Source organism: Pongo pygmaeus, chromosome 6 (assembly GCF_028885625.2).
Source record: "Pongo pygmaeus isolate AG05252 chromosome 6, NHGRI_mPonPyg2-v2.0_pri, whole genome shotgun sequence".
Classification (NCBI taxonomy): Eukaryota; Metazoa; Chordata; class Mammalia; order Primates; family Hominidae; genus Pongo; species Pongo pygmaeus.
Window position 1 is genome coordinate 113,597,654 of NC_072379.2, and position 15,157 is coordinate 113,612,810.

General features: G+C 38.3%; 1 protein-coding gene across 2 annotated transcripts in view; it reads left to right on the plus strand.

Moving 5' to 3' along the window:
- The first annotated feature begins 552 nt into the window (after positions 1-552).
- MDFIC (MyoD family inhibitor domain containing) overlaps positions 553-15,157 on the plus strand; it is a 99,436-nt gene continuing 84,831 nt past the window's right edge. Inside the window, exons 1-2 of one of the 2 annotated variants that reach the window (XM_063667783.1) lie at positions 553-686; positions 976-1,176. In XM_063667783.1, coding sequence (XP_063523853.1) covers positions 1,083-1,176 — 94 coding nt within the window. In that variant the 5' untranslated portion in view covers positions 553-686; positions 976-1,082. The remainder of the gene's footprint in view (positions 687-975; positions 1,177-15,157) is intronic. The other variant, XM_054495783.2, reaches the window with a different exon arrangement.

Consider the following 15,157-nt stretch of genomic DNA (forward strand, 5'->3'; position numbering starts at 1 on the left):
GTTTTCTTTTTTCCTTGTCCACCCTAAAGGTTTTCCTCAGGATATTCCCAAAGCCTCCGTCGGTCTGGGGGCAGGAGTAGGGAGAAGGGATGAGGTGACTTTTTGGGCGAGGTGGGGGGACGTCTGGGCAGCCAGGGACCTGCCCATTCACTCCCCTTTCCCAGCCCCGGGAGGGCTCAGCGCCCGGGTGGGGAGCCCGCGCCAGCCCAGGCCGGCTCTGGCCTCCTGACCCAGACAGCGCAGGGCGCGAGGGATCGCGCGGCCGAGCCCGGGTCGCGCCGCTCCCAGCATCGGGGCCGCTAGCCAAGAGTTCGAGGCCTTCCCGATCCGGATGTGATGAAAAGGAGCAACAGAGGGAGAAGTGTTTCAGGATTGTAGGAGTGGAAGGGGGGAAAGAGAGGCAGAGAGGGGGAAGGCCCCCTCGCAGGGGAGCCGGCTGGAGTGAGCTGGCTGGAAAGAGGGGGCGGAGTGCGCGGAGTCAGAGCCGCCACCGCTGCCGCAGTTGCCGCCACTGCGGCGTCTGGTCTGAGCCGGAGGGAGGCGGGAGGGACGCGCAGGGGCGGCCGCCGCCGTCGTCAGGCCACCGGGGCGAAAATGCGGCCGCTGCCGGAGCCTCGCTAACTTTCCGGGGCGGAAGAGGAGGAGGAGGAGGAAGGGGCTTGGAGCGACTAGGGTGGGATGCGGAGGTAGGTGGTGGTCTCCGGGCGGGGAAGAGAAGGGGTTTGATCCCCATCCCCGGGGTTCTCCCAAACCCAATCTCTCTTTCCAGCCCCTCCCCGCTGGGTCCACCTCGGACCCCCGGGACCCCGCCGCTGTCAACTTGCGCTGTAACAGTTTTCCTCGCTAGTTTCAAATCAAAACTTCCCCGGGGTGGAGTTTGAGGGAGGGAAGTGGAGGGGGAGGGAACGTCCCGCAGGGGTGGTGTGCTCTTCTCTAAAAACATTTTTTTTTAATTTTTGTATATTTTTCCGCCAGAAGCAGTCAGTTCCCTGCACCCAGCACCTCACAGCCCTTCCTCCGTGCGCCCTGCCGGGCGGCGAGCTAGACCGCAGCGGCGCGGCGCGGGCTCGGCGGAGCGGCCCATGTCCGGCGCGGGCGAAGCCCTCGCTCCCGGGCCCGTGGGGCCGCAGCGCGCGGCCGAGGCGGGCGGCGGCCGGCTGGGCTCCACAGCCCAGGGTGAGTGCGCGCTTGCAAGTGGCAAGCTTCTTTGTCATTGTTGCATTTTTCAGTTTGCTCACAAGTGTACAGATAGGGGTGGGGGGAGTGCTGTGAGGAGGGGCTCCCACTCGTAGTTGAGAACTTTTGCACAGTTCGCGTTACTCAGGCAAGTTCTTCAGGATCCTTGCCCTAGATCAACAACCGGGTAAGAGGGCGGGAACCGTTGGTCCCTCCACTCCCCCTTCCTTTGGTTGCGAAGAAACAGGATGACAGGATTGCTTCTTTCTTAAGCATATGCATGTTTGGGCCTAAGACTCAATGTGTAGGTTCTGAAGCGCTTCTCCTCTAGGTCTCTTCAGCAGAGCCAGGACTGCCGCAGCTGTCTGAACAAGCATGCACTCACTCCATTTCATCTTTCTGTTTCTTGTTGGCTCCTCTACGACCCAGTTGATAATTCAGGTTTCTGTGACCAATAGCTTTGGAATGGCTTATGCATGTTTTCAATAACTGGTTTGTTTTGAAATAAACAAGGTTTATAAGAAACACTTTCCAAGAATGAATTAGCTTCTTTGTGTTCTTCCAAAGTGTAAACACACACAGCCTATAAAATACTCTTGTGTCTGGGAAACTTCCATAACAAGCTTCTAAACGAGTTGAACCTTTCTTCTCTTGAAGGCAATATACTTCAGGTTTCCATTGGTGACAGAGAGGAAGGTTCTTAAACTTTTAATGCGTTTTACTCTAAGGATGGTTTTGAGCTAAAGAATTCTGTCACTGATATATCAGAACTAAGCAATTTTTCCAGTGCTCAAAAACCTACAATATAACCCCGATTTTAGGCATAAACTGATAGCTTTATTTCCCACTTGTACTAATGTAGTGAATCTTAGGGATTTTTTTTTAAGGCAGCAAAAATTGGGGAAGGAGTTAACTTTCAAGCTACAATAGGTAAAAGCAGAAAACATCTGTGGTTAAATTAAAATCTTCTGGCACCCAGGGCTGTTAAACTGAATTACATTTATCATTATTTTTTGCCTCTAAATGAGTGACTCAGCTTTCTAAACAGAGAAAATAAAAATGATTAACTGCAGAAAATCAGAGAACTAGAATGATAAACATATGTTTTCTGAGAACAGCCCGTGTTCTCCACCTTGTATTGTCAGCACAATCATTTTCCTGTCATTAGGCATGCCCTTAGTAGTCATATTGACTCACTGGTGGGCTGTTTATGCTCACACTTGAGCTGCTAATCACTATTGTTAAACCAGGCTTATGTCAAAAATCAACACCAAACACCCAAAGAAAATAATTTGACCTGAAAATAGCTAATATCTACAATATCCAACTTTAATAGTTTGCATTTTTAAAATCATCTGGGAGAATGTGCAGTGGTACTTAAGGTACCTGTGCATTAGGATGCTGGATGGTGTCATGTGATCTGAACTTAAGAACCCAAGCATCTAGAGTGGCCTGAAGTAGCACATTTGTTGGATACAACACACATTATCGGTGTAGAAACTCTTGGGTTATATTTTACCTGAAAATTGCCTTAGCTTTAGCAACATAGTTATACATTTTTATTATTATTAGTTTAACTTTGATCCAAAACTTTCTTTAAATAGGGATCAGTTTAATTTAAATATAAAGTTGATTTTTAAAAAGAGAATCTGCAGAATCTTGTTAAAATATTATGTCTTAAACAGGCAGATGTCATAAGGTGTATTTAAAGAAAGAAATTCTTAGAGCAAATGGGTAGAGGAAAGCTTCAAGGGAAGCTTGGTTAGGTTGGTTTTATTGATAAAGACATTTGTGAAGAAGCTTTGTTCGAAGGCCACTCTACTCTTAAGCCCTTTCTCAAGTTCTTTTATCCTCTTACTTCTGTCCTTGGATTCTTTATCATCCTTTCTGAAGAATAGCTTAATAATTCTACAGTAGGATATGGCTGCTTGGTTAACAGAAACCTAATTTTTAAATTCTTTATATTAAAGTCAGTAAGAAAAGTGGAATTTTAAATACAAATTAACAGAAAAAAATATTATTTCAGGAACGTGAAGGATATGATCAAGTCTAACCCTGCAAAGTTAAATATATATATATATAGGTAAATAATGACATTACAAGCTCTACATTTATTACTATACTATATTGTGATGAGCTATCCATACTCTTAACCAAGGGCATGGAACATTACAGTTGAAAGTAATTTTGGGGATTCTCTAATCTGAACTCCACATCAAGTCTAAAATTCAATTCTACATCCTTTTAGGTGTTTTGTTAAAAACCTGTAGTGCAGCCCATTCTAGTATTAGCATTAAGAATTAGAAAGGTTGTCCATATTGAGAGCATACTCTTCCTCCTTAAAATTTCTACCTTTTTGTTGTGGTTCTGCAAGCCTTTCTATTGTTTTGAAAGCATTAAAAAACATTACAAATCTTTCCCATGTGTTTTGAAAATAGTTACAGAGCAGGGACATAAGCTTACATGCTCCACGCTGTAAGAGGGAACCAGGATAGATGTCAGACAGTATGGTGCAATGGGGATTTTGGGGAACTGGAGAGCTCATCGGCCAGGAAACAACATTCCTCAGTTTTAGCTAATTGTTGCCATGTGGGTTAGTATCTTCAGATATTTCAAGTGATACTGGAAATCCAGAGTTTTATGTATCATCTCTCCGTTTTTAAGAGTTTGCAACTAATTAAACACAAATTTTGTCCAGGCCAAACAAAACAACCACAACTGTAGGCTGGATGTGGCCTCTGAGCAGCTAATTTGTGATCTCTCATACAGAAAATAGAAAGTAAACATGTAATTTAAAGCTATATTCTTATTTGTTACTACCTTGTGAAATATTGATTACTTTCTCATGCAAAGTACTTGTATACATGTCTTGATAGGTGAAAAGCCATTTCAGTTATACTTTATTTTAAGAGATAATGGATCTTGTTTGTGTGGTCCCTGTAATTGCCATTTGTCCTGGCTTGATTAAACATTTTAAAATTCATGTTATGGAACAACATTGAAAATGTGGGTATTTGCCCATTGGTGCAATGGTTACTAGAACTCCTATAATCCAAAGAGCCTTTGAATTAAGTGCTTCTTTCATAAGTTTGGGATTTGTAACTAGAGGGGTCTTTAGAAATAATTTAATCCAACCTGTTCATTTTTTAGATAAGGGAAAGGATGTCCAAAGAATTTAAGTGACTTGCCCAAGGTCTCATACACAGTCAGTAGCAAGAAATCAGGGTAAAAGCACAAATTATAACATAAATTGTATGTCATTGTGATAAATGCAGTTGAAGTAGAGAATCAGTTCAACTTTTTTATAGGGCTGGATGCATTGACAATAGGCTTGGGATATCGTGAATCACTTGAGCTTGTTCCCATCCCTGTATCTTTCCCCCAACCCCCCAAGACATTGCATTTGTCAAGACGTAGACTGTTGGACTCTGAGTGCTGGAATATACTTTAATGTGATAATGTGTGATTTAATGCACTTTTCTCTCTTGGGAGAGTCCTCTGAGACTATTAGGCGGACTTTTCTTAGCAGGATGCAAAATGCCGGTGAAGTTAATTAAAAATAATCTAAAATAGAAGCTGGGGAGAAAATCAAGTTGAAATTACATAAGAAGAGCTTTGATTTAGAAGCTCAGTTGAGTTGTCAGTAGTTTATAGAGGCTAATCAGATTTTCTTTTTGGGAAGCCAGTTTATTTCAGTGTATATAATGTATACTTGTACATATCTGTATTCTTCTATTTTTATCATATTATTTTATCCTTTTGCTTAAGGATGGCATTTCACAAAATGTGTCATCTTTGAACAGCTTCTAATCCTGGTTCTCTACTGGGGACAATTTTGCTCTTCAGGATACATTTGGCAATATCTAGAGGCATGTTTGGTGGTTGTAATGGGGGTGCTACTAGCATCTAGTGAGTGGAGGTCAGGGACACTCCTGAACGTTCTGTAATGCATAGGATAGGACAACCTTTACAAGAAAGAATCACCAGTAATGTTGAGATTGAGAAACTCTGCTATCCTTGGGGCAACTGACGTTTTTGGTTTCATCCCAGACTTATAGAATTAGGATCTCTGGATGTAAGAGCCAAGAATCTGCATTTTAATCAAGCTCCAGGTGCTCCTTAACTCTAGTTGAGAATCATTGTTTTTACAGACTTTAATCTCTGAAAGGATGTGTTATAGTGATAGACTCTTAAAAACAGTCCTTTTTTTTTGGAGGGAAAGACTTCAGAAAGCTTTTTAAAAGTTCACCTTTTCAAGTTTCAAAGTTTAAATTGTTATCACTCCATGTAAACTCTCTAATAATCCTCTCTAAGATTTTTTATCATATGCTTCAATTCATCCTCAAAATACTGCTGCATAGTCATCCTCAAAAAAGCTTATTTATTTTCATAATTATATGCACTATAATACAAATATATTTTTAACATTATAAAAGAAATGCAAAAGTAAAAATTAATAAGGATGAGAGACTAAATAAATAGAATTTTAATACTTTATTTCACCATCTCAGTAGATATTCTTGCTACCCTACACTTTGGAGACTCCAACATATGGCAAAACAAGGAAAGAAATCTCCAGTTTTCACATGAGTTGTGTTCCATTGTAAATTGGACTTTTGGAGCCTGGATTCTACTTTCTCATAGAAACAGAGGGATAAATTATATTTAGTTCCCTAATAAATATTAAAAGATTGTTAGAATTAAGGTTTATTAAATTTTGTGTGCTTATAATGATAACTCACAGAAAACATACTATTATAAAACTGGCAGCAAATACAAATAACCAAGAATAAAATTAAACTGAATAGAAATTGGTTTAAAACACTTTTTGAATACAGATGCTTGAGGAAAGACAGGCTTAATTAGAAAAATATAGAAGGGCATGTAGATTTGAAAGAGGATTTGGGAACATTTTCAATTTAGAAAATGAATCTTAGAACTTATACTTCTAACTTTTTATGTCTAAAGGAACTAATGTACATTTTATGATTTTAGTTATACAAGTGGAGGGCTTATCAGCTGGGCATATTCATTTTCCCTTTGTTAAGAAAAAGAACCAAATGAGTAAGAGAAGGATGTAACTGGGAAATAACTAAAAAGGGAGGAAGGAAGTGGTTAAAGAAGATATATCTGTAAATTTAAGACAGCATTTGGAGAGGTTGAACTGTTTGAGTTAAGAACTGTGAAAAAAAAGTTCTAAGGAATAGCATGGTACATGCTGAGCCTGTGGCTGGCATGTTAAGGAAATCAGTGCCATAGTAGAGGCACAAAGAAACTGTGATGGCAGAACGTGGGTGAGAGAAAATATCTCTAGTAGGGGATTTGGAAAAGCCTCAAGAAAAGTTTTGATTTGAGTTGGACCAGGAAGCATAGCATGGTTGTAGGACTCAGTTCTGTGGAGATACGTGGTAGCAAACAAGGCTTGGGGGAGATGATTACAGAATATTGGGTACTTCACCAAGACCATTGTTGGGGTTGTATGAAGGGTCGGAGAACAAGATAGCCTAAAGTCAGTTTCAGGAGGGCCCTGATTCTCTTGCTGAGGAGCTTGCATATCTCTTCTGTAGGAGTTGGTGACCACTGAAGTCTCTTAAGAAGAAAAGGACAGGAACCACTTGTGTTTTTAGGAAAACTGTTCTGGTGACAGTTCATAGAATGGTTTTGGAGGAAGAAGCAAGAGTGGAGGCAGTGATTATAATAGGCTGACAAAAGATTAGAGGACTTAGGGCGGCACTACTAGAAGTAAAATTGAGGAAATTGATTTAAAAACAATAGCAAAAATAGGATAGAACTTTACTTAGCTGTGAGAACCCCAGAGGGAATAGATTTTTACTTATTCATCTTTGAAACTCCTGAGACCAAGCACAGTGTCCACATTTTGATGAATTGATATGGTTGGGTAAAAAATATAGATATAGATATATAGATAAATATAGATCTATCTATCTATCTATCTATCTATCTATCTATCTATCATCTATCTATATATTTTGAGATGGATTCTTACCCTGTTGCCCAGGCTGGAGTGTAGTGGCACAATCTCGGCTCACTGCAACTTCCACCTCCCGGGTTCAAGCGATTCTTCTGCCTCAGCCTCCTGGGTAGTTGGGACTACAGGCACGTGCCACCAAACCTGGCTAATTTTTTGTATTTTTTAGTAGAGACAGGTTTCACCATATTGGCCAGGTTGGTCTTGAACTCTTGACCTTGTGATCCCTCTGCCTCAGCCTCCCAAAGTTCTGGGATTACAGGCTTGAGCCACTGTGCCCAGCTTCCATTCCTTTTTATAATGGAGTTAATAGACTGCCAGTTAAGGGACCTGCTATAGATATGGTGCCTCTGGATTTTGGCAATCAGACAACCTCTTTAATGATAGTTTTCTTGCATAGCCAGTGGTTGGGTAAAATATTTTATATGGGAGATGGTGGAAAAGTAGAAATTTAAGGTAATCCATAAGTTTGCTTTGGAGCCTGAGTGGAAACCTAGGAGGAGCTGTTGAGTCTTCTTAGTCACAGGAGCATTGAATATTTGGTGGATACAAAAGAGGAAAAGAGTTTTGGTTTGTTTAAGAGAAACAGGGTGCATGGAAGACTTCTCTTGCTTGGATGGGTGGATTGAATACACTCACTGTGCACTAATGAGAAGAAAGCCAGAAGATAGAGAGAAAATGAAGATGAAAGGAGATGGGGGAAGTGGTGCAGTAGGTGTTTGTAAGGGAAAGATAAAAATTCTGGGATGGAATGGGATGAAGGGACCAGTCTTTGGAAAGTTGGGAATATTCCTCTTTGAGATGGAGGTGGGAGAAAAGGATAGGTGATAATCTAGAGAAAATTTGATGTGAAAATGAATATTGAGGGCCTAGATCTCAGCAAAGTAAATGGTAACATTTTCTGAGAGCAAAGGAGGTTAGGATGAATCAAGAAGTTTGAGATGTCTGGAAATAATTTGGAAGAGGGAAGAATTAAAGAGGTAGTCAATCTGGGGCAAATAAAATGCCTGCTGGGTAACACAAAGAGATTAACTAGGACTGGATGGCATGAATTCTTAGTGGAAGTGATCAGCATTGTTGATTGTCTTTCTCAGCCAGGGAGCATGCAGGAGCTTGGGAAGGGAAGCAGATAGAATGGATTTTGCAATTAGCATAGGGTTGGAGGTTGGCAGGGTAGAAGTGATGAGAGGATGACAAGTGACAAGGGATGCGTATCACGCATGTGTGGGAAGTGTTTATGTTAACTGGTCTTGTATTCCAGGCTGGGAAGAGAATCCAGAGACCAGAAATGCAATTGACAGGCTAAGACCTCTGGTGAGAAAAAAAATTATGGCTGTTGCTTTGTTTGGTCAGTTCACATATGAGGATTTAATATATATGATTCAGTGACCTTTACATGGCTTTGAGGGAAGCTGTGGAATTTTTGGGTGTGTAAAGGCTTTTCCTGTTTCTTTGAACCTCGTTTCCTGGATCTTGTTGAGATGATTTCATGGAAAGAAGGCCTAATAACAGTGTGCAATTATTTTATTGGATTATGTTTCTATAATAATAAAAGGTTTGGGAGTAATAAGGAAACATCAATTGACACAATCTAAAGTTAGGCCATATGCAAATACAAAATTATTTAGAACAACAACACATGAAACAGATCAAAAAAATTCAACCAGATTATCTTTCTGAGACAATGTAAGTATTTTCTTGTACAAAGGCAGAGGATAAATCAAGTGATTTCTATGTTTCTACTTCTAAAAGCATTCAGTTTTTATTAAGAGAATACATTCTGTACTGACTAGATTCTAGATTTTGGACAGTTTAACTTCAGTGATTCATTGGAGTAGATCAAAGAAAGTTGCTGCAGCCCTTCTGTCTTAATCAGTGCTATGTACATGCACCAGTATTTTAGATACTTGATCTCTCTCTCCCTCCCTCCCCTTTTCCTCCTCCCTCTCTCTCTCTGTCTTTCCAGTAACACTTTATTGAAGTTACTTAAACTTTTAATATCTTCTTTTTACATTAGCCTACATGTCCTGAAGGAGGAAAGCTTTTTAACCTTAAGTTTTTGAAGACTAGTTATATTTTATAGATTCTTCTTCTAATCACTTAGGGTTTGCTAAGTAGAAACTATGAGAAGAGTTATTTTAACATGAATTTAATTTCGTTTGTGGTTTTTACTTACAGTCTACTTCTGTTTTCAGATTCACACCCACATGATCTCAAGTGAGATGATTCATATACATGTGCTTTTATGCCCAATTTTTGGTAGTTTCAGGAATAAAGTCTGAAATTAATTTTTATGCTAGCACATATATTTCACTATGGAGAAATTTGAAGGGGAAAACCCTGCCCACAAATATTTTTCGGTGTGCCTACAAGGTCCTGTGAAGATTAAGAATGTATAGTTTTGCCCACAAGGAATTTCTCAACAGGATGAGAAAGGATGAGACACAAATGTTTACCAAATTAAATTTCAATCTCTTACTGAAATATCAATTCAAGATTAAAATAACAGCCATGTGACAGATTAATTTATGGCCAGATGCCAACTAACTGGTATCATCCTGGAGCAGGTAAATTTAGAGGTTGAGAGAGGATTTCAGGATGGCGAGAAGGAATCAGTTTTGTCTAAGTTGGACTGCTAGTGACCATAGTTGAAGAATATACCGTTTGTAGAGTTTTTTGGTGAGAATTATGCCGTGTTGAGCCTTGAAACTAAGGTACCTTGTGGTCGAGCAGATGACAGGCTCTCTGAAACTAGGTGGCAGAGTATGAAGGAACCAGCTTCCTCTCTTTACTTTTGCCACTCCGAGGCATAGTCCTCCTACTCTTTTTCAAGGCGAATCAGCCCTGATCTTTCGGGTGTTTGTAAATGCAGATGCTGCTTTTGGGTTTCTATAAACATAGTTCTTATTTCTTTCATTACTCAGGCAATACATAAGATCTGAGAGGTTGTACTATTTATTTCTCATGGGGATATAAGATAAAATTATTAAGCATGGGAAAGTATAGGAGTTTACAATATAAAATATTCTAAAATATCTATGTTCAAATAACTCTATCAGTTTTTCACCAATATGCAAAACGGATATAATTCATACTTCAGCTAAGGAGTAACATATTTAATCTTGGTGTTAGGAAAGTATTTTTGATTGGAGGGTAAAGAGACTGAGGCACTGGTAGTGGGTGTGGAAAAGAAAGTATAGATTTGTGAGAAATTGGGGAGTTGTTACTAGCAGGATCTGGTAATTGATTATTTTGGAATAGGTGACATAAAAAGAAAATAAAGAGTTGAAGGTGATTCTGTAACTACTATTAACTAAGACACAGACAACAGTTATAGAAACAGGCAGGAAGAGAAGAAAAGTGGTGATGAATTTTGGGAGATGTTGAGTCTGAGTTGCTAAAGATATATTTATGTAGAGTTAAAACTTCAAATCTGTAGCTCAGTATAGGTGTCAGGGCTAGTAAAATGGATCTACAAGTTATCTCCTTGCAATTTACGGAAACTGTGGAAGTTGATGAAACTGCAAAGATGGTAAAGCCAAAAGAGTATAGGTTGTGGTCTTAGAGGAGAATCCGAAGAACTCATTGCTCTACAGCAAGGGTGGGGAGGACCCAGAAATTGAGAGGCTGAGTTAGTGAAGTTTTGTAAGTTCCTGATTTGGGCTTTATGAAAATTGAGAGACGACACACCTTCTGATTTCAATTCCATATCTACCATTCTGAAGTCCCAGAAATCAATTTCAGTATACTTCAAATTCACTTACAATTATCTTATTTGTGCCTTCGCCACTATTTGAAAGGCTCTTCTCTGTCCTCTGTTTATTTAATTCAATATCAGACTCAAAGCATAACTCTGAAATGCTCTTACAGATTAAACAATCCCCTTTGATTCACTTTTGATTTCCACTAGCCTTCATTCTTGTAATAGTGCCAAGTAAGCGTTCTTTGCTTAACTAGAGAGCTTGAGACTAAAAATGTTCTTCATAAAATAACTCTTGTGTAACTGAGAGGTAACAGAAAGGTTTTTAAAACTGTGGTGCATATGCAAGTTATCATGCTGAAAGACTAAAGATGGGTGTGAATCATCATTTAAAAAGGGGAAGATGATAGAGTCTTCCATTCTTTTTTTTTTTTTTTTTTTTTTTCCTTTTGAGATGGAGTCTCACTCTGTCACGCAGGCTAGAGTGCAATGGCGTGATCTCGGCTCACTGCAACCTCCGCCTCCCAGGTTCAAGCGATTCTCCTGCCTCAGCCTCCTGAGTAGCTGGGATTACAGGCATGCACCACCATGCCCAGCTAATTTTTGTAATTTTAGTAGAGACGGGGTTTCACCATGTTGGTCAGGCTGGTCTCGAATTCCTGACCTTGTGATCCGCCTGCCTCGGCCTCGCAAAGTGCTGGGATTACAGGTGTGAGCCACTGTGCCCAGCCTCCATTCCTTTTTATAATGGAGTTAATAGACTGCCAGTTAAGGGACCTGCTATAGATATGTTGTCTCTGGATTTTGGCAATCAGACAACCTCTTTCATGATAGTTTTCTCGACAAGATTAAGAAGGCTATTGTGTCTATAAGAGTGATTAGAATGTGATGCCTCTGAAAAGCCATTGAATCAACTGAGCATATTTAGCACAGAGAAGATAGAAGAACATGAGATACTTTCTAATATGGCACTGTCACATGGAGAGAAGATTAGACTTTGATTTTTTTACTTTGATTTTGCAAAAAGCAAAATGTGATGAATCAGTGAAAGTTTTAGGGAAGTAGATTTTAGCCAAATGTGAGGATGGTCCGAATAATTAAAACTCCGAAAGTGGAGTAAGCTATTTTCTGAGGCTGTTTCTCTATCCCTGTAAGTATTCATACCTACAGTCCTTGGCCTGTTCTTGGGAATGTTGGATGTCGAATGTTTTCATCTGAATTTATTCAGAGGTCCCTTGTCAGAGGGACCTCTGAGAGCACATCTAACTCCAGATTTCATAAGCCTATGAATGTTTGGCTTTAGTATGAACATACTGTTTGGCTGAATAAACATAACTGAAACTGTATGCGAGAAGGAAGGAGTTTGCTGTGCCTCAAGGTCAATCATCCTAAACGTTTATTCTTAGGGTAAGGTACAGTAAGTTTAGATGAAAAAGGTGCAAGAGACTAAGACAACTGAGATGTGTCCTGGTTCCTCATATCAGATTGCTGTTATCCAAGCGCTTATTTTCTTAAGTGGAAAGTACAGGAGTCTTCCTTCTCCCTTCATGAAGTTAGAGCCCTGATTTATTGAGATATATTTTAAATGATTGCTGCACTTTGTAACTATTCCTTTGCATATTTATACTCAATCGGATTTTCATATAATTTTGTAATTTGTTTTCCAATTTGCTGTGTACATATTCCATTCCTTTTACCTATCCCAAACCTACAAAGTGATTTAGTCAATATCATTTTCCCACCATTCTTTTGGGTCTAAATATACCATAAGCTTCTAAATACATAAGAAGCCCTTCAAATGAATATATTTTAGATCTTGCTCAGAAGTCTTATTACTTTTCAAAATACTGATAACATAACAATGAATTAATTAAATTACGTTGATTTTAGCATTTGATTTACTCAACAAACATTTATAATGTATGATTATATAACTTCCTTGTGTTTGCACAATCTTGAAGTTTTATGCATATGTTCACCATCTATTTAAATGCTTTGGTTATCTTAATGTGTATTTTTGGACAATGCGTTTTTAATCCATTTTAGAATGTTAGGCAAAGCAGGTTGGTTTTGCAATGTTCCTTAAAGGTCATTAGGCTTGAGGGTTTTTTTGTTTTTTTTTTTTTTGGATCAGTGAAGAAGTAAAATTCCAGAGCCTCAGGTCTTCCTGAAAGCTGCCTTATCTTTGGTTTTTTAAAGGTTACAGTTGGGAAACATTAGCAGAATTTCCACATTATTCTGAACTGCTGGGAAAATACAGACCTAGATTTTTTTTGTTACTTTTCCCAGAGATTTTAGTCTCAGATTACTTGAAATTTCATAAACTAGAATACATATTGATCATCTGTAATAATGCTGGTTTTTTAATGGAAGAGTAAATATGAAATTGTTTAAAGCAAGTTTGTTATAGATAAGGGAGGTATGAATATAAATTGCATATCAGCAATAACAATATACATAATATGCAGATTATAAATGCTCTGTCATAGATTATCATCAAATATTTAATTGAAGTGTATGAGAGCTAACATGCAAAAGTCTCAAAATTTAAACACAAAGAGAACTAGTTATACTCCTTTTTATAAGAATATAAGTATATTTTACACTGATTAAGTTTTATGAGGTTTTATGAAGATTCCTGCCAAGCAACATAATTTGTATTAGTCTTTCTTGAAGTAAGCAAATAAAGTATGGGTAACAAGTAGAAAATGTATTTTTCTTTTTTGTTTTTGTTTTTTTGGTTTGTGAGTTTACACACACCTCTGCCTGGTTCAGTAGAATATTTGAGGTGGCTTATAAGAATACTTTTTAAAAAGGATTAAAAAAGAGTAACGGTAAATATAAGTCGACTAGGAAACCCAAGTCTGGGGAAATCAGAATATATAGGTATAGGCTGTGGGGTCAAACACAGTTATTCAATTTTGAATGTAGATGTGCTTTCAAAAGAAAACTTTTGGGGGATATACTTTTCGTTGTCTATAAGGAAAAAAAAATAACATACAGCTACTCAGAGGAAATAATACTTTTCCTTGTATTCAGTCTAGAAACATACTTATTGTCTGGTTTTTCATATAGAGATCACTGAATGGATACTGCCCTTACCAGCCTCCTTATGATTTATTTATAGCATGTTTTAAAAAGGTGCTTATTGCAATAACACTTAATGTAATAATAATAGCCAGTGTGAATGAGCTCTTATTCTATATCAGACACTGTGCTTTCCTGGCTTGATTTCATTTATTTCCACATCCACCTTACGAGGTAGAGACTGTTGTTATTCCCATTTAAAGTTGAAGAATCTGACAAAGAGTAACTTGCCCAGGATCCACATCATTAGTGGTGGACCCAGGCATCTTGATTTTAGATCCTTTGCTTTTAAATGCTTCTCTAGTGCAGAGTAAATTTGGTGAGAGTCCTTCTGTCCCAGAGACACTAATGAGAATCATTTTATTTGTCAGGAAGGCTTCAAGTATTTGGACTTTTAAGTGGCAATATTGCCCCCAATTTTTTTGGAAAACTGTGGCATGTACAGAAATTTGAAGCAACATTCTCAGGTTCTTCTGTTACTATAATATTATTAGTTAAAAGCATTCAGTTATGGAGATAATATTATTGCTTGATTATAAATTGTTGGAAAAATATCCCTCTTCAATAGTTTGAACAGTTGTCTTATAGAAAAGGTAAAGCGTACATTTCTACCTACAAAGGGCAGAACTAAGAGTAGTTATAAATGACTTGATAGCAGATTTACGTTAAAAAAAAAAAGAATAACTTGTTAGTGCACCAACCTGACCAAGAATAAAAGTTGTTCCCTTGTGAAGTAGCAATCCTTGAAATTTTGGAGAAGGGCTGAGTATTGCAATAGACCTTTCTACACTGGGTGGGATGTGAAACTAGCTGAGCTGCAGAGGATTTTATCATCTTGTTTCCAACTGAATATCTATCTCTGAGACTGTTTTCTCGTCAGTAAAACTGAGCTAAGTTTTTTTCTTTATTGCGTTGTTGATGGTTCTGAAGATCAAATAAATATTATATATTTAAGTCCTTTGAAAACCATTAATATTGTAATTGCAAACATTGATTATTCTTTCAACAAAGAAAATTTTTATTTTTTTAAAACTTATGTAACAAACATATTAGTTGAGTGGCTATTATATGGCATATATCATATTTTATATGTTATTATCTAATTTATTATTAATGCTCTTAGATTTTTCTCTCTTGCTAATCACCATCTTATTATTTTATTCCCCAACTGTTGGAGACAAGCAAAACTACCAAGTTTTAAATTT